Source organism: Pan paniscus, chromosome 4 (assembly GCF_029289425.2).
Source record: "Pan paniscus chromosome 4, NHGRI_mPanPan1-v2.0_pri, whole genome shotgun sequence".
NCBI classification, from domain to species: Eukaryota; Metazoa; Chordata; class Mammalia; order Primates; family Hominidae; genus Pan; species Pan paniscus.
In genome coordinates, this window is record NC_073253.2 from 134,160,846 (window position 1) to 134,181,341 (window position 20,496).

At 41.4% G+C, this 20,496-nt stretch overlaps 1 protein-coding gene across 7 annotated transcripts in view; it reads left to right on the forward strand.

Moving 5' to 3' along the window:
* CTNNA1 (catenin alpha 1) overlaps positions 1-20,496 on the forward strand; it is a 178,318-nt gene that overhangs the window by 130,286 nt on the left and 27,536 nt on the right. For all 7 annotated transcript variants that reach the window (XM_003829205.7, XM_063604243.1, XM_034960587.3 and 4 more), the window contains 2 exons: positions 809-961; positions 17,655-17,747. In XM_003829205.7, coding sequence (XP_003829253.1) covers positions 809-961; positions 17,655-17,747 — 246 coding nt within the window. The remainder of the gene's footprint in view (positions 1-808; positions 962-17,654; positions 17,748-20,496) is intronic.

Here is a 20,496-nt window from a genome sequence, read left to right on the forward strand (position 1 = left end):
TTCCCTTTGATCCATGGTGAAATGTTTCCAATTCCAAATATGGTAGGTATAGAGATATTTGAGGCGCTGAATTTTCTGAGTTAGTAAATACAGAGTAGAGAAATCGAACCTTTTAATGATAAATGACCCCATTAACATTTGGAGTCAAATTGAGTTTTAGTCTTTAAAGAAGTTAGAGTTGATTTTATAAAGCAATGTATTAAGACTTAAGAAGCTGTAATACAGACAATTTTTAAGAGGTAATGGACAGATATTTTATTGCTTATGTCTGATATAAAACAATTAAAGATAAAATATATCTTTATTCAATTTCCTTTTGGTGAAGCAGTATCAGAAATGGTTATAAAGAGAACCTTAAGTTTTAAGGTTCATAGTGTGTGAATCCTTTCAGATAAACCAGATAACTCTTTTTTCTCTCTTCTCTTTTTATTTAGCCAATTAGGCTAATTATATATATTCCAAGGCTATGTGCCAGTTCAACCCAGAGCTGCTTTCAGTTCAGCTTTTGTATTATTTAAGTTGTAAGCCTTAGTTTTGTAATTCCCAAGAAAAAAGGATATTGTCTTAAGAACTGAGATTCTGTTGCTGAAATGCTGTAACTGTAGTAATGTAAACCATTGTCTCCATGATCATATGTTTCCTGTATTGCAGATTATGTAACTGCATGGCTTACATGAGGGGTCCTCATGTAAGTGCAGCAAGTCTACCATAAGCTTCATTAGATTTAAGTGTACAAGAGAATAAAAAGCAATCTATTTAATACCTTTTTGGTAGAAATAAAATCAAATTTTTACAATTTAATCATTAGCTCCGCAAAGCTGTCATGGACCACGTTTCAGATTCTTTCCTGGAAACCAATGTTCCACTTTTGGTATTGATTGAAGCTGCAAAGAATGGAAATGAGAAAGAAGTTAAGGAGTATGCCCAAGTTTTCCGTGAACATGCCAACAAATTGATTGAGGTAAGTGAATTAGCAGTTTCATTGACTTGTAGGCAACTTGGTGAAGTGTGGTGAGTTTTAATCACATTATTTAATCAGTTAAAATTTGTAAGGGCTTGCTTAACATACAACATGTTTGAGATGATGGTCTTTCATTATCACTTAACATCTAAGGAAAACTACCATTTTGGTCACTTTACATTAACTATGTACGTTATTAAATACTAACAGTTCCTATCCTAGAAGCCTAACATCTCCACTTAATGCAAATAAAGATAAATCATGACATGACTAGACTCAAAAGATAGGATAGAAAGCAACAATGCCTAAGAACCAGAGCTCAGGAACCACACTGCCTGCGCTTGCATCCTGACAAGTTAACCTAACCTTCCTCAATTGCCATTTCTTGTCTGTAAAATTAGGACACTGATAATATCTATCTTGGGATTATTTTGAGGACCTAAAAAGATGATGTATGTCAAATGCTTAGCTTTATGCCTGAGACATAGACTCAGACCAGTCTTGTTTTAAAAGCAGAGAAACTGAGCCCTGACATGGGGCTAATTAGTTACATTTGCTTGGTAGAAATCTGTATGTTAGTAGTTGGTTTGTAGGGTGGCAAGAAGAAAGAGTGAATCGTGACTTATTTTGCAGGTAAGTTAGGCTTACTGCTCCTTTTGCTAACTGAAATTATGTTACTTAATTTATTCGTTATTGCTGTATTTTGGAAATGGGACGCAAAATAAGCATATATTCAAGTTATTTGATTTTGTAATCTTAATGCAGAACATCTAATACTTGGTAAAGATATTCCATATACCATATGGTAAGCTGGTCATTGTGTAAAAACAGAAAACGGGACCTTATGTAAAATGTGTGTCTCGTACTTTTGAATTTATAGTGATATTAGGCCACGTTTTGTTTTGTTTTTATTTGTTTGTTTTGAAACTGAGTCTTGCTCTGTCGCCCAGGCTGGAGTGCAGTGGGGCAATCTCAGCTGACTGCAATCTCTGCCTCCTGGGTTCAAGCAATTCTCCTGCCTCAGCCTCCTGAGTAGCTGGAATTACAGGCACCCGCCACCATGCCTGGCTAATTTTTTTGTATTTTTTTTTTTTAGTAGAGACGGGGCTGGTCTCAAAACTCCTGACCTCAAGTGATCTACCCGCCTTGGCCTCCCAAAGTGCTAGGATTATAGTCGTGAGCCACTGCGCCTGGCTAGGCCATGTTAATACCATAAAAATTTTCCGAGGAAGACACCAGTAATCACATCGTGCATTACTAATTTTACATCATTTTCTTTGAACATTAAGTGTTATTCTGACCTGAATTCATTATTTACAGAATACATAGGTCAGTCTGCTATTTAAGTTAATGATTCTGGCATTTGAAACTAAAATTAGAAGACTTTGATTTTATGTCTCCATTAAGCATAATCTTGTTCACAATAGTCACATGACAGCATGAGGTATAACTTCCAGATACACACAGATTGCGCTCAGGAAGCCAGTCTCTTGTAAGTAGCATACATATTAGAAAGTTCTTCCGCATGGTAGGAAGCAAGGATGCTGCCAGCCCAAGGCCTTGGGTACCAGTGTGGTGAAGGGCTGAGTGTGGCAGCTGAAGAGAGGGCAGTCCTTGTCTGTATTGGAGCATCCTTTATTAGGGCCAGCTGCATTATCCTCTGCCTCTCCAGCCTAAGAGAGCTGACATTTGCTGAGCACCTACTGTGTATCAGCTATGTGCAAGTACAGTGTACTTCCCACAACATTTCTCAGGTAAGGAAACAGGTTTACAGAGGTTAAGTAAGTTGCCTAAGTTCACTTGGCTTACATCCCTCCAATAATGAGCACTGTGCACTCAAGCTCACTGGCTTAGTGGACAGCCTAATACCCCACTGAAGCATTGAGTGGGCCAGGAAGTATTGGAGACCTTGCTCCAGGAGCTTTTTCCAAGCTTATATATTTTATTGTATTTCATTTAATTCTGAACACTACTAACCAAGGCCCCCCCCCCCCCCCAGAATTGAGAGTTTGGTGTTCCCCATCACAGCTCAGTTCTGACCCCTTTCTAACCTCTCTTCTCTCCACACCCCCACACATTAACTATGCATTAAATGACACATGGCTTTTCATTGCTTGAGGCATAACCATAGGCTTTGTAGTCCCATTCTGCAAACAGTTAAATTACATTTACGGTAATAGAGACGCTAGGATGTATAATTGCATATGTCCATGAAAAGGAAATAAATTTTTAAAGTGTTGTAGAAGCCTCAAATTCCTGACTTATGGCAGAATTTTATTCTTCAGTGACAAGACTTCTCCTCCCCTACCACTTTTGTATTATAATGAAACACTTTGAACTAGTCAGTGACTTGTTTTAAGCAAAGGTAAAATATTTCATTGTGAGTGTTAATTTCTTGACTGCTTCATTTCTTCTTGTTCTAACTGGATTAAATGTCTACAGGCCAACTTTGGTTTTAAGGGCCATTTGCCATTTTCCCTGGGGTGTAAGGGAAGTGAGAGTGCTATATGAAAGTTGGGCAGGGTTGATGGTGATAAGCCTCTGGCAAGAGAGGAGAGGTTCAGACATTGCAGCCACTGAGAAGTCTGCCAGATGTGTTTGGGTTGAGTGCTCCTCTTAAAATACTGCAATACAGTTCTGATGCTAATCACCAGAAGTTAGTGCAGACCCCACAGGTTAAGGGCATGGTCCCCAATAAGATTGCCTTCACTTCACATGTCAGCTGCAAGTTCTGGGGTCCCCAGGCCACCTGTACTTCTGACCAGCCAGGTACAAATCTGAGGGGTTCCTATGACCCACCTCAGATTTCAGTAATCCACTAGAACAACTCATAGAATATTTTATTATAAAGGATACTAATCAGGACCAGCCAAATGAGGAGACACATAGGATGGAGTCTGGGAAGGTCTCAAATACAGAGATTCTATGCCTCTTCCAATGAAATCAAGGTTCATCATCCTCTTGTCACATTGATGTTTCACCAACCAGAAGCTCCACTGAGTTTCAGTGTTCAGAGTTTTTATTGGGGTTTCATTACGGAGGCATGATGATCCAATAATGATATAGTTGAACTCAATCTCCAGTCCCCTTCCCTGAAAGCCCCAGTCCTCTAATCACATGGTTGGCCCCATATCCTGAGGAATCTCCTTAGCATAAACTATCAGGGCTTGCCATGCATGAATAACATTCTTCCATTACTACTGAAATTCCAAAGATTCAGAGGTTTCCTCACAGGAATCCAGGACAAAGACCAGACCAGACAAATTATATAATACCTCCCCATCTTAAAGGTATGTGGAATGCATGATTTTTAGGTAGCTTGACTACACAGGCCAGCTTAGCATGCTGCAGAGTCATAAACACCACCTGGAAGAGGCAAGGCAGGGCAGGTTTGTTTCTGCAGCTTTTTGTCGATCCTTTTTATGGTCGTTACCCAGTGATTTACCACTTGTCTTATTGGGTGCTATTTGCTTTGAGCTTTCCTTTTCCCTAGAGATTCTCTTTTCTGAGTCAAGTTTTTTCTTCTCCGCAGGGAATCTGATCCCATCTCTTCACACCAGAGTGAGTGGTCCTTTCTTGTAGAATCATAGGTTCTTAGTCTGGTGTGTAAATCCCTTTCACTTGTAATCTTTATTGTCATGTAGTCTTTATTGGATCCTTCAGCAGTGGGAAACTCTCCCTCCAGAGACAGCATATTTAACTGGTATGGTAGATTCTCTGGCTGTTAGGGGAGGGGAGTTACAACCTCCTTTTTTTTTTGGAACCTCTCCTGTCCATGTGCTTGCTGATTACACACATGTGAATTAGAAGTACTTTAAACATAAGATAAATCGCCGGGCACGGTGGCCCATGCCTGTAATCCTAACATTTTTGGAGGCGGAGGTGGGCAGATCACTTGAGGTCAGGAGTTCGAGACCAGCCTGGCTACATGGTGAAACCCCATCTCTACCAAAAATACAAAAATTAGCCGGGCATGGTGGCGGGCGCCTGTAATCCCAGCTACTTGCGAGGCAAGGTAGGAGAATTGCTTGAACCCAGGAGGTGGAGGTTGCAGTCAACCGAGGTTGTGCCACTGCACTCCAGCTTGTGTGACAGAGCGAGACGCCGTCTCAAAAAATAAATAAAATAACAACAACCACAAAAACAAAAAACCATAAGATACATATGTGAAAGGAAAATAAATCTTGGGACCCCCAAATCACTAAGCTAAAGGGAAAAGTCAATCTGGGAACTGCTTAAGGCAAACCTGCCTCCTATTCTTTGCAAAGTCATTTCTCTGCTGCGGGGATAAATGCATATCTGATTGATTGCTTCCTTTGGAAAGGGAATCAGAAACTCAAAAGAATGCAGCTGTTTGTCTCTTATCTACCTATGACCTGGAAGCCCCTTCCCTCCTTCGAGTTGTCCAGCCTTTTAGACAGAACCAGTGTACATCTTACATATATGGATTGATGTCTCATGATTCCCTAAAATGTATAAAACCAAGCTGTGCCCCAAGCACCTTGGGCACAGGACTTCCTGAGGCTGTGTTACAGGCGTGTCCTTAACCTTGGCAAAGTAAATTTTCTTAATTGACTGAGACCTATCTCAGATATTTTGGGTTAACACATACTTACATATTTTCAGGATGTGGTATAGAAAAAGAATATAAAATATGGAAAAAGAATATAAAACAGCTTAGTTTTTTGTTTTTTTTTTTTTTTGGAGACGGAGTCTTGCTCTGTTGCCCAGGCTGGAGTGCAGTGACATGATCTTGGCTCACTGCAGCCTCTGCCTCCCGGTTTCAAGCGATTCTCTGCCTCAGCCTCTCAAGTTGCTAGGATTACGGGTGCCTGCCGTCACGCCTGGCCATTTTTGTATTTTTAGAAGAGATGGAGTTTCAGCACGTTGGCCAGGCTAGTCTTGAACTCCCAATCTCGATCAAGTGATTCGCCCGCCTCGGCCTCCCAGAGTGCTGGGATTACAGGTGTGAGCCACTGTGCCCGGCCCAGTAATAATTTTTTATATTGCTTGTATGTTGAAATAATTTTTGGTACCTTTTTGCTTTTTTAATGTGCCTACTAAAAAATTTAAAAATTCAGGCTGAGTGCGGTGGATCATGCCTATAATTCCAGCACTTTGGGAGGCTGAGGCAGGCAGATCCCCTGAGGTCAGGAGTTCGAGACCAGCCTGGCCAACATGGTGAAACTCTGTCTCTAAGAATACAAAAATAGCCAGGTGAGGTGGCAGGTGCCTGTAATCCCAGCTACTCGGGAGGCTGAGGCAGGAGAATCACTTGAACCCGGGAGGCGGAGGTTGCAGTAAGCAGAGATCGCGCCGCTGCTCTCTAGTCTGGGCAATAGAGATAGAGTCCGTCTCAAAATAAATAAATAAATAAATAAATAAATAAAAATAAATTAAAAATTCTTCAGTGGCTCTTGTACTTTTGTTGATCTAGATGATTTCCCTGAGCCTTTTAGAGGGTCATTTTTGTCCCAGCTCTCCTCTGAATGCCCTTCACTCAAGGCCAGCCCTCACGGAACACCTGTTCCGGGGTCTGGGGATGAGGGTAGAGCAGTGGAGGCTGTCATCATTCCGGAAGGAGACTGCCCAGTGTATCCCAGGATGCCTTCAGCCTTTTGGGCAGCAGCCTCACTTTGTGATGCCCATTGAGCTCACAGTTGGTCAGCATCCCTAGGCTTTCCATACATAGGTGCTGCTGCTCAGTGTCATCATGTTCGTTCCTATCAGCGTGGATGTGGGTGGGTGTTTGGCTCTATGTATGGCTTTGAAACTCACCTAGTATAACCTTATATTCCATCTCATGTTCTGTCCTATCAGGATTCCTGCTGCATTGTTCCACATATTATTGGCTGCCCCCTTCCATTTGTGTCCTTTCTTTAAAATAAAATATCTTTTCTCCTTTTATCCAACCTGATGTTTTATTTTTATTTTATTTATTATTTTTTTATTTAATTATTTTTTTAAATTTATTTATTTATTTTTGAGATGGAGTCTCTCTCTGTCACCCAGGCTGGAGTGCAGTGGCGCAATCTCGGCTCACTGCAACCTCCACCTCCCAGATTCAAGTGATTCTGCCTCAGCCTCCTGATTAGCTGGGATTACAGACACGTGCCACCACGCCCACGTAGTTTTTGTATTTTTAGTAGAGATGGGGTTTCACCATGTTGGTCAGGCTGGTCTCGAACTCCTGACCTCGTGATCTGCCCACCTCGGCCTCCCAAAGTGCTGAGATTACAGGCGTGAGCCACCGCGCCTGGCCTATTTATTTTTTTTGAGACAGAGTCTTGTTCTGTCACTTAGGCTGGAGTGCAGTGGCATGATCTCTGCTCACTGCAGCCTTCGCCTCCCGGTTCAAGCAATTCTCCCTGCCTCAGCCTCCCAAGTAGCTGGGATTACAGGCACCCACCACCCTGCCTGGCTAATTTTTGTAGTTTTTAGTAGAGATGGGGTTTTACCATGTTGGCCAGGCTGGTCTCGAACTCCTGACCTCAGGTGATCCACCCGCCTCAGCCTCCCAAAGTGCTAGGATTACAGGTGTGAGCCACCATGCCTGGCCTCTGATGTTTAAAAAATGTTGCCTAAGATTAGGCATAATGTAGAGCCTTTACTTTTCTTTCTTTTTCTTTTTTTTTTTTTTTTTTTTGAGACAAGGACTCACTTTGTCACCTAGGCTGGTGTGCAGTGACACAATCATGGCTCACTGAAGCCTTGACCTCCCAGGCTCAGATGATTCTCCCATCTCAGCCTCCTGAGTAGCTGGGGCCACAGGTGCACCACCATGCCTCACTAATTTTTTTCATTTTTTGCAGAGATGGGGTTTTGCCATATTGTGCAGGCTGTTCTCAAACTCAAGTGATCCTTCCACCTTGGCCTCCCAAAGTGCTGAGATTACAAGTGTGAGCCACTGTGCCTGGTCTACTTGGTTTCTGTGGCCACCTCCCTAGTCTGCACTGCCATCTCTCACTGGGCTTCTGTAGCAGCCTCCTAATTATGATTATGATTATGATTATTATTTTCTAGCACTAACCCTGTCCCTCCCCTGACCCACCCATCCTGTGGCTTCTAGGTAAGCCTGGAATAATATTCAAAAATCCAGATTCTCAACCATGGCCCCTAAGTTTCCCTGCCTACAATTGCCTTTCGTCCTGTGTCTCCCTTGCTGAATGACTTCTGCCATAGTTGACTAGTTTTCATCTTTGACCATACCTAAACATGTCACCACCTGTGCCCTCTACCCACATGTCACTTCTGTAGAGAAACTTTCCTGGAACGCTTATCCCCTCCATTGCATCCTCTAGCAGTCATTTTTTCATTCACCAGTTTTACATCCTTTGTAGTGCTTCTTACTATCTGAAACTATTGAATTTATTTTCTTATTTGTCTGGCTCCCACCCCATACTCCAAAAGAATATAAGTTATCTGAGGACATGGGCCAAGAATAGTACCTAGAATATAGTAGGTGCTCAGCAACTACTAGATGAGGGAACCTATTGGTTCTCAAAGTTAATAAACATTAGAGTTGCCCAGGTGCTCAACATTCAGATTCCTGGGCTACCACCCAGCCCCTCCCCAAGATTCTGATTCAGTGGGCTGAAGACTATACTTTAGAAATGCAGAGCTCTACATTATGACTGATCGTCCTTGTTAGTGGACTTTGTCTTATTCTGAAGTATCTGTAACATTTGCACAAAAGAGCATTGTAATGCATCTTGCATATATACCCAGTGTGCACAAGGGGAATGAACTGGGAAAACTTGTGGGATGTGGAGATGGTGGGAAAAATTTGGAGATTTTTTTTGAAAAGGTTAACTGACATTGATTTGAGCAGTTTTTTGGGGGGGGGGGTGGGAGTGGCTAGAATGAAGCTTTCAAAAACCTGTAGCAAACTTCCTGTATTTGAGGGAGAAGAAAATTGTAACAAAATTCTTAAAATAAGTATTTATAGATTTCTTAGTATGTCCTGGTCACAGTTCTGGACATTAGGAATATAGTAGTGAATACAACAATAATCTCTACTCACATAAAGATTATCTTGTACTAAATATGTATTTATATAATGTATATATTTTTTACAATGTAGTAGAAATTGTACTGAGGTGATACGTGCAAGTTGTCCATTTTATCAGCGTTTGAAATGAAAGTTGAACAAAAGCTGTTATTTCAGTAGCATTTTAATACATGACCAAAACAAATTTGGGGCAGATGTGTTGACTCTTGCTAACTTGGTTTTTGGAAATCTTATCTGTTGCTTTGATAGAAATACTTTTCTCCCAGACCAAATAAAATAGTATAAAAAGGTTATGCTTTAATCTGGAGTTTCACATAAAGTTGCTTCAAATATATGAATAGTTCCTGAGTAGTATTAGGGCTAACACCCACTCAGAAGTGGAAGTGTTTTATGATGCCTTGTGTGTATATCACACTATGGAAATAAGATTCGTTTCAAGAATAAAAACCACATATTGACTATTGAGGTTTTATCGACAGAAGTAAATTCCTCTGGTCCCCCTGTGTATACACAGTGTCAGGGAGTCTGTGTGGTGCAGGCTGCCTATTGGATCTTTATTATTTTTTGAGATGTGGTTCTTGCTTTTTTGCCCACACTGGTCTCAAACTCCTGGCCTCAAGCTATCCTCCCTCCTCAGCCTCCCAGGTAGCTAGGACTACAGGTGCACATCACTGTGCCCAGTTCCGGGTCCTTATTTTAATAAGAATCTTTTGTGATTTTACTTAAAAGCAAATAGCAGAATATTCGCCATGAGATCTCTCTTAACTGTTATTTTCTGAGGGTCTGGCTGGGACCTGTGACCGCCTCATACTGCACTTCTCAGTGGAATCTGGTAACTCCCTGCATGGTATTGAAGCCACTTCTCTTGTGTGAAGGGTGCATAGATGTTGTTTATCCTCAAGGCCAGTGAGTAAGGGGAGCAGGAGCCAGAGGGCCGGTATTGGTAGGCTGGATGGCTCTTCCCTTTACCATTTTCTTCTGTTCTGGAGCGTAGCATAGCACTGAGGGCATTTCTTTCATCTGTTTATAAAATAACATGGCCTTTCAAGGCCATGGTAAGGACAACACCTTTTATACTCACCCCTTTCTCCCCTATCAAGTTCATGATTTCTTTATGTTGCTTTTCAATTTAAAGTGTACTGAGGTGAAGAATTTATTCGCTATCAGAAATATTAACCTTTTTGTCAATAACGCAGTAACCATGTGTCCTTTTTAATTGCTTCATTCCTTGCCCACCTCCTTTGGCTGTGAGCAGCTTAAACAGCTAAAGAGCATTGTTTTACCTTTTATTTTGCTCTCTTCTGAGTACATTTTCAATTTTGTGAATTGAGAGAGTGGCATAGGGAAAATGCCATTAATGAAATCCTGCCTATAAAAATGATATATTATTCATATGATATATACAGCTGATTGTGTTTCATCCTTTCCCCGCTGCTACCAGTAACTTCAGTCCAAAATCCTTTCCCCTCAGCTCCAGACCTTGTATTAAAATGTGGCTGTTATTCTAATGAATTTGCTACAATAAGATTCTATTCCATGGACTACCTTGTGAATTAAGAACCAAAAAGTGAATGTAACTGGCATGCTTTTGAGCTGTTACCTATACCTCACACCGCACCCCCCCCCCCCCCCGCCCCCGCCCAGCACACACAGTATTTCCCATTATCTGGAACTTCATAGGCTATGGCTTTATTGGTTTGAAATGTATATTTTAACTGCAAATTGGATGATCTGCATTATAACTTTTATTCCGTAGTATGCTGATAATATGTGGTAAAGTGGCCTTGAAAAAGGCTCTGTAAGGAGCATTTGAATTAAACACTGACCTGACGTGACTACCTGTGACATCTTGGGTATTTTCTCAGTACTGTAGGCTGATATTCTGGCAAAAAGTAAATTTTAAATGAAGCTTCAGTTTTCTCAGATTATGGAATGTTTTCACGAGAGAAGTTAGCTGTCCTTGGGGAGAATGCTGACCTTGGATTCCAGAATTCTAAGCATACTAGCTTGATTTTTCTCACATATTCAAGGGTTTGTAAGTTCAGACCCTTACTTTTGTTTGAGACAAAATTGTCTTACATGTGTTCTATTTTTAACACTTTGACCAAAAATAAGCTTTTTAGGCAGAATTTAACTACCTCGTCACATTATGGGATGATCAAGCAAAGGCAGTTGGATGAATCTTGTTCTCAAGGGGCATCAGGATTCTTCTTTTCTCTTGGAGCATTGGTAGGCATGACTAAAGAAGCACTCTGCCCAACCTTTGCTCTGTTCCAGAAAAGAGATGCAGTTTGGATACAGCTTTTGATACAGTTTGGATATTTGTCCCTGCCCAAATCTCATGTTAAATTGTAATCTCCAGGGACCTAGTGGGAGGTGTTGGATCAAGGTGTTTGGATCTGTCATAGCTGGTGCTGTCTTTGTGATAGTGAGTTCTTATGAGATCTGGTCATTTAAAAGTGTGTGGCACCTTCCTCCCCCACTCCCCCCCACCCCTTCTCTTGCTCTTCGTCTTACCGTGTGATATGTCTGCTCCCACCTTTGCCTTGCACCATGATTGGAAATTTCCTGAGGCCTCCTCAGAAGCAGGTGCTACTATGCTTTCTGTACAGCCTGCAGAACTGTGAGCCAATTAAACCTCTTTTCTTATAAATTACCCAATCCCAGGTATTTCTTTATAGCAATGCAAGAATGGCCTAATACAGCCTTCTTGTTTCCTCATCAGTAGAGCTGATGGATTAATGTTTAGACAGTACCTTTGCTAGCTTTACTTATAAATTATTCACACACTTAGGTAGACTAGAAGTAGAGAACTTTAAAAGTGGTTCATATAATACCATGTGAATGGAAATGATTACAAGATCATCTGAGTGGTGATCTGCACCACTGCACTCCAGCCTGTGTGACAGAGTGAGACCCTGTCTTAAAAAAAAAAAAAAAAAACAAGTTATCCTAAAGCTTTACTACGACATGTCTAAGTGTGGATTTCTTTTTATTTGCCCCATTTGGAATTTGTCTTCCCAAGTCTGAAAATGATATTTCATCCCTTCTGAAAAACATTCAGCCATTATCTCTTTCAGCATTGTCTTTCCCATCATTCTCTCTGTTCTTTCTTTGAAATTCTTGGTAGTTAAATAGTAGACTTTCTCAGTTTATCTTGCATGTCTCTTAAATTCTTTTGTGGTTTCCACATTTTCCATAAGATGAAAATATCTTGGTTTTTCTAAAGAATTTCCTCATTTTGACTTTGTAGGTTACTAATTCTCTTTTCAGTAGAGTTTAAGTCAATATCACTTTAAATTTCTAGAAGTGGTAGAAATTACTACTTTTTTCTTGAACTTCTATTTTGATCCTTTTCAAATCTGCCTAATTATTTTTGAGTGTCTTTTTCCTTATCTGTACTCTTCTGTTAACATAAATATATTTTTTAAATTGCATTTTCGATCATTTGAGTATTGCGTTATTATGGATCTGATTACACAGGTGGTGGTTTTGCTTATTCTTGCCCAAGACAGCTCATTTCCTTGTATACTTTTGTTTTTGTTTTTTTAATTTGTGAGTTCACATTCCTGGAGTTTTATTGTGGGAATTCTTTGAGGCCTGTGTTTAGCTTACCTTCCATGAGGTAAAATTTTCATTTATATTTGCTTCTGCCACCTGCTTAGAGGTACTACTAATACATAACCTCTTAAATGTAAAAGTTTTCTGAACCATATACATAACATAATTTCTATACCTAAACCTCTGCCAGCTTTTGATTAGAATTTGGAGTGGGGTATAGTGGCTTTTTCTTCTTTTCCTCCCTGAGCGAATGCTTAGACTGAGAAATACCCTACTCTTTCCATGGTGACTTTCTTGATCACTCTTAGGGTTGATCACTTACTAGGGTTGTTGCCTTTTGCCTGTTCCAGCTCTGTGCAGTCTCTGATCTGAGTCATCTACCTTGAGAGGACCCTGGCCTTGGCCCATTAAAACCCAAGTTCTCATCATGAAATGGTACCTCCCTGCAAAACCCCCCACCACCAACCAGAGGAAACACTGTTTTGGCTGATTGCTTACTTCTCTGAAGTTCTCCTTTCTCTTTTCTAGCCTCTGAGAATTTCTCTTAATTTTTCACCTGCTTAGCTCTGCATTAAAAATTGAAAAAGCATTATTAAAGCATAATCTGTATACCATAAAATTAACCATTTTAAGTGTACAATTCAGATTTTGGTAAGTTTACAGAACTGTGCACCCATCACCACAATCTAGTTGTAGAATTTTTCTATTATCCATGCATACTTCATTTTTCAGTATTGTAAGATACCTTGTTTCTCCTAATAAGATCACCAACACCTTTCCCTGGAAATTGGAAAGGTAGGGGCTTATCATCATTTCCCCTGTGGGTTTGGAAGTAGTTGTTAAAAACTTATTGAGTGCCTCTGAAATGTTATGACCTGCATTTGGGACTTTTACTTTACGTACGACAAGTTTGTAAAAGTTGAGTTTTTTATTTTATTGTTATTTTTGACTTTTAGACATTCAGATCATTTTAAAGAAGAAAACTCGGGTGCTAGCTTGGCCCAGGGGCACAGGGGAAGAGATGAATGTTTTGAGCTCTGTTCCTTTGGGCTGCTACTGCGTTGGTGGGTCATTATTTAGACTTAAAAGCTCCCTGTCCCACATCTCTTCTCACTTGCTTACTCCTACAACAGGTATAAACTGTTATGAGAGTCAGTCATTAATTTATTATCAAGAACAAAAAGAAATCTTATCTTGTCTTCCTACAAACATTCCAGGATAAGAGGAACTCAGCCAAATAGGAAGCCAGGAGCAGTTAAGGAAGTGGGAAACAACTTGTGTTTGACTTCAGTAAATCACAAATCTATGTATAATAGAGAAAAATAGTCATTATGGTTACAGAAGGAGCAGGATTGAAATAAAGTCATAATGGGATTTTTTCCTAAATGAAACTTCATTTAACAAATTTTATGTAAGTAAAGATCATCCATCGTGGAGTAAAGGTAGAGCCTTCCTAAAAGACTGAAAAAGTTGTCTGTCATGTACAGATGTCTAATCTGTTGATCTGACACAGGGGGGCTGTGAGTCATTTCCTCAACAGCTCAGATTTGAGCTTGGGTTTTCCTGAAACCAGCAAAACCCAAGGCCGATTGTTTAAATGTTTTCTGAAACCTGCTCTTCCGCAAGGTCCAAACTTCCACACAGTAGGCACAGATGGTACAAAAGAGGGCTGCCTGATCTCAAACTAGTGGTTGTGGTGTCAGTCTTAGCCTACCTCTTCGAATAGTGGGAATCAGAGACATTTTAGTTGTTAATACAAGTAACTGTGGTAGGAAAGATAATAATTTATTCTCCTAACAAATCCAGAGATACTTCTCACTGTTCTACAAAGTCTTGGCTCTGCTGGGTTCTCTGTGGAAGTTAACTGCTCCAAGTGTTTTTCTTTTCTCTTCTCTTCTCTTCCGCTCCCCTCCCCTCCCCTCTTCTCTTCTCTTTTCTCTTTTTTGAGAGAGTCTCGCTCTGTTGTCCAGGCTGGAGTGCAGTGGCGCCATCTCAGCTCACTTCAACCTCCACCTCCTGGGTTCAAGCAATTCTTATGCCTCAGCCTCCCAAGCAGCTGGGATTACAGGGGCGTGCCACCACGCTGGGCCAATTTTTGTATTTTTAGTAGAGGTGAGGTTTCACTATGTGGCCAGGGGCGGGTCTCCCAACTCCTGGCCTCAAGCAGTCCGCCCACCTCGGCCTCCCAAAGTGCTGGTATTACAAGCATGAGCCACCACACCCGGCCTCTTTCTTTTTTTGGGACATGGTCTTGCAGTCATGGCTTGCTGCAGCCTCAACCTTCTGGGCTCAAGCTATTCTCCCAACTCAGCCTTCCAATTAGCTGGGACTATAGGTGCGTGCCACCACACCCAGCCAATGAAAAATTTTTTAATGTATAGAGATGGGGTCTTGCTATGTAGCCCAGGCTGGTCACAAACTCCTAGCCTCAAGTGATCCTCTTGCCTTGGACTGGAAGCCACTGCACCCAGCTCAGAGTGTTTCTCATTCTAACCTCAGGATCTTCTTTAGTCTCATTGTTAATAGTTACGTCATTCTAGAGCCCCAGATTTTCCACAGAAAGAGGCATTTAGGAAGCTCCTCTCCTCGCCCTCTCCTTTCACTGTAGTCAGGCCTGACACTAGTATGTGAGGTTAGCCTCTCAAGAGAGCTATGGTCGTGATGTTGCATTTGCACATTTGTCATTGTTAGAAGTGAGTAGCCCTGTCCCTGGGGGGTGAATTGAAGCTCATTCATCTGGAGAAGACTGTTAGTGACAGGCACTCCTTCCTCCTCCCAGGCCTCCTGAAATAGGCAGTGTGCTCTTGTAGAACATTACTGCTTCAACAGTACACCAGAAATATTTTAAAGTAATGTTTTAAAATAAAGAACAAGTCTTCCATAACCTTTGTTTTGTTAGTGTTTGTAATCATGAAACAGAAAAGATGGTTTAACAGCCATTTCAGCCTTAGCCACACACTACCCTCATGTGTCTGATGTAGAGAGTACTTACGTAATCTTTTGCTTCTTTTTTAAAAATCTTTTGCTTCTTAATTTAAATATTTTTCTGAGTTTTAAGGATTCATAAGATTGAGAATATAGATTGAAATAAGATTGTGCTAGTAGTGACTGTCCTGGATCCAACATTCAAGTGGCCTCCTAAATGATTGGAATAGGCAGGGTGCTGGGCACCTCACCAGGGATCTTTGTTTTTTGTTTTTGTTTTTGAGACGGAGTCTCGCTCTGTCGCCCAGGCTGGAGTGCAGTGGCATGATCTCGGCTCACTGCAAGCTCTGCCTCTCAGGTTCACGCCATTCTCCTGCCTCAGCCTCCCGAGTAGCTGGGACTACAGGCGCCTGCCACCACGCCCGGCTAATTTTTTTGTATTTTAGTAGAGACGGGGTTTCACCGTGTTAGCCAGGATGGTCTCGATCTCCTGACCTCATGATCCGCCCGCCTCGGCCTCCCAAAGTGCTGGGATTACAGGCATGAGCCACCGTGCCCGGCACACCAGCGATCTTTGTTAGTCACAAAATGCTAATTTTTTCAATGATCATCATCAGATTTTATGTTTGTTGTTCAAAATGTCGTCTTAAGGCAGTGAAGCAATAGAAGTTGTAGATTACTCTTCATGAACACATCTAATTCAAGCTTTCTCCTTCAATGAATATTTGTTTCCTTTTTTTTTAAGTCTTACATTTTACAAAATTTATCTTAGGTCATATTTTGCAGTGATTTTTTAAGCAAACAAATAGAAATCCCCAGTCATCTCTGTAGATTTGTCATCCTGAAAAGAAATGTCTCTCTGCTTGGGTCCAGATGACAGAGAAGGTGGAACTGTAAGCGTCAGGGAGTGTAAGTGTTGCTTCTTTATGTGACTTTGAAGGACTCGTAAACATCAGAGATCTGACTTTCCAGTTCCTTTACATTTTTATGTTTAAATTGCACGTTAACTTCTTTTGTTTCTCCTTGTGTTTGGGCATTGCAGGATTCTGATAGTTAGCAGTCTTATAGAAAGCTGATAATCCTTAACTGTAGCACTACAAACAACTGCCGTAATAGTGTATAATTTTTCTGATGTGTTTATGTGCTTAAGTTGGGCGGAGGAGTGAAAATCAAAGGTTATTGCCATTGCCCTTGTTTACTCTAGCATTTAAATTCCCAGAAAGTGCCTCTGATATTCAACTGCCTACGCCTTTATCATTCATAACTCAGTTTGCAACTGGGGTAAAGATGTGTCTCAGTACCGTGTATTCAGTTGGGCCCAGATATTGCTAATGGAATTGGCAAGCCTGTTCATTTAGAAATATGGATAAGTGATCACAGCCTTAGCAGTCACTACGCAGTAACATTCCAGAGCTTCAGCAAAGGAAGTATGACACAACCTGGAAAGATTGTTCCTGGCCACGTGAGCTGTATCATTGAGATGGCTGGACGGGAAGGTAAAGATTTCGGTTCAAATTAAGCCGCATCAGCCAGGAGAGATTCAAGCTGTCAGTGTTTTTCAGAAACCAGTTGAAGGGCAGTTTTGCTTTTAACTATGAAACATAATCAGTTTCCTTTTCCACTTTTGATCATGATTGCCTTTGGTCCATCTTGATGTTGTCTTCATGTTATTTTTTGTTGTTTGAAAAATTGTCTGGTGTTCAAATAAAATTCATCTTGCCTTAAATTAAGCATCTATTCCCTGTCAAATGAGCATAGCACCTTAGAGTTTTTTATTTCCTTCCTTCAAGAACACTGCAAAACACATTTTTATTTGAGGATAACAACAGTTCTTTCCTGATGCCCTTGATTCTTCAGCTTTTCTCACCTTATCGCCCATACTAGAAGAACCTTTTTCTGAAGTTACTGTTCAGGCGGGTTAGAGGCCATGCAAAGCATGTGAGTTACAGGCCCTGGGATCTTTCAAGGTTTTGCCACCAACCTGCAATGTGATGTATGTTATGAGTCTGTATAGTTTGCTTTGTGTAGAGTTAAAAATGTGTCCTCATCTAAGTAAATAATCAGGCTGTGAGAAGGGAGGCACCCTTGGTGCCCTTGTCATCTGTTCCAGAATGGTCAGAGGTAGGGCCAGGTGTGTGTTTTTTCCTTAGCAGTCAAAAAAGAAAAATCTTTAAAGATTATTTTTTATGTTTATAGGTTGCCAACTTGGCCTGTTCCATCTCAAATAATGAAGAAGGTGTAAAGCTTGTTCGAATGTCTGCAAGCCAGTTAGAAGCCCTCTGTCCTCAGGTAAAGTACAACTGACACTGGTGACAGCATAACCAAATTAAATTTTGATTCAAGTGGAGATGAGGTTTATTTTGTTAAGTTTTGTTTTGTTTTTAGGATTTTAGATGGAAGTCTTGGGGACAGATCACTGACACAGTACCCACATAGTTTGGAATACTTTTTGTTTAACATTAAGTGACATTTGCACGGGAGATTACATGTTACTCCTGGCCCTTCATTGAAAATGCACAGTGGGCTGGGCACGGTGGCTCACGCCTGTAATCGCAGCACTTTGAGATCCCAAAGTGGATGGGTCAGTTGAGCCCAGGAATCTGAGACCAGCCTGGGCAACATAGCAAAACACCATCTCTTAAAAAAAAAAATACATATTTTGGCCGGGCGCAGTGGCTCACGTCTGTAATCCCAGCACTTTGGGAGGCCGAGGCGGGCGGATCACGAGGTCAGGAGATCGAGACCATCCTGGCTAAAACGGTGAAACCCCGTCTCTACTAAAAAAAAAAAAAAAAATTAGGTGGGTGTGGTGGCAGGTGCCTGTAGTGCCAGCTACTCGGGAGGCTGAGGCAGCAGAATGGCGTGAACCCGGGAGGCGGAGCTTGCAGTGAGCTGAGATCGCACCACTACACTCCAGCCTGGGCGACAGAGCAAGACTCCGTCTCAAAAAAAAAAAAAAAAATACATACATACATACATAAATACAAAAATTAGCCCAACATGATGGCGTGCACCTGTAGTCCCAGCCGCTCAGGAGGCTATGGTGGGAGGCTGGCTTGAGCCTGGGAGGCAAAGGTTGCAGTGAGCCGAGATCACACCACTGCACTCCAGCCTTGGTGACAGAGTGAGACCTTGTCTTGGTGGGTTGAGGAAGGTATGGTGCCTTCCATTGCTGGAAAATACAGGGTGGCAGTGACCACAGTCTCCTTGAGGGAGAGTCTACACCCTCCTTGAGGGCCATTTGTGACATCTGGCCATCCTGGAACCATGAGAGTTACCTCACACTATTCACCTATATTCATTTTAATGGTCAGTATTTGGGTCTCTGTTTTGGAGGAAACCAAATTCACAAGCTAGTCTCTTTATTCTGTAGTGTCATAAAGCAGCCTTATGATACAGATAGTAACTTAATTTGGCCAGCTTCTGAAGTGAAAGCTCAAGAACTTGTCTCCATTTATAAAGGTATGTTGGAAGACTGGTGATGAAGCTGTGTTACTCATCTGGCCCTCTAGAAAGACTCTGAAGCACACATGACAGCGAATGCTTTTTAAGTGCCCAGTGTGTTGCCTGCTTCCTGTGAGAAGAGCTGAGTTTGTTTGTCTGGCCTGACACTCCTTGTCATTCCAGGGATTTCTAAGGAGTATAAGTGATGATTCAGTAGAAGAGGTTTCCTCTCCACTTTCCCATGTGTAAATTGCTCATGGCATACTCTGAGGACTTACCTCTCTTTACATGTCCTGCCAGAAGGCAGTGGCCACAAATAAAGGAGAGTAAGCAGAGGGACTGGAGAAATGAAATAGAGGTCATAGTGCAACCAATTTTAAAATATTCTGTGACTATTATTTGGCTTTTTTCATATAAATAATCCCTGACATTCAAGGTAGGCAACCAAAATAAGTAAAGCCTCTCTCGGTGGTTATTAATCTGGCATTCTCATTGGTACATAGGTTAGTAGGGCATTTGTTCTAACACCTAACCATGTGGATTAATTTGCCAATGAGAGTTGCTCTGCCTTAATATTACTGTGATGGACCCATTGTGAATTCACATCATCTGATAGACATTTTCCCAGTGTTAGTCCAGTCCTGAAATCTGCCAGTCATTGACAGCTGCATAGATATTTGCAATGGATCCAATCACCACATCCAGAAGGATCTTGGATGGCCAAGTTGTATGAGACAGATTTGAATTTGGATTCTTTCTTCAAGTTTGTTTGCCATTTACCCTATCAGCACTTTGTTTTTAATGTCTTTGGTTTTCCATTTGGTCTTGAAATGCTTGAAAAGCGACAATGCTTTCACAAATCTGTGGAAACAGATGGTAGCCTACACTGATCACACCTACCAAGAGTATTTATATAAATGATCTTAAAACCCAGAAAAAAAATCACACGGAGAGTCTAGTAGATCCTAATGAAAATGATGGTGTGCATAACCTGTGTGGCTAAGCCATGTCACATGGGTTTGAGTTAGCCATCAGAAAGCAACGTGTCTTCCTCTCCCTTGCAGTTTCATTTTTCCTACTAAAACAGATTTCAAGAGGAATAGGCTTTAGGCAGACAGTGCCCAGACCACACTTGGTACTGGGTATGTGTCCTGAAAAAAACCATGTTTTTTCAAGTGTGATTATTCTTCAGATTCTCACCTGGGCTCATTGCTACTCTTGCTCACAAACTGCTATGCACACAGGACTGGGCAGGTTCAGTAATGGCAAATAAAGTAGGTGTTTACAGACATGGTCACAGCAAACTGGGCATCATGTGCTTGATTTTCAGTAAGGCAGCTTTGACTTCACCCCAGCCCCGTTATTGCCAGATCCCTTCCTCCTCCTCCTTCTTACTTGTTTCTTCTTCTTTTTTCTTTTTTTGAGATGGAGTCTGACTCTGTCACCCAGGCTGGAGTGCAGTAGCATGATCTCTGCTCACTGCAGCCTCTGCCTCCCAGGTTCAAGTGATTCTCCTGCTGCAGCCTCCCAAATAGCTGGAATTACAGGCATGTGCCACCATGCCCAGCTAATTTTTGTATTTCTGGTAGAGACG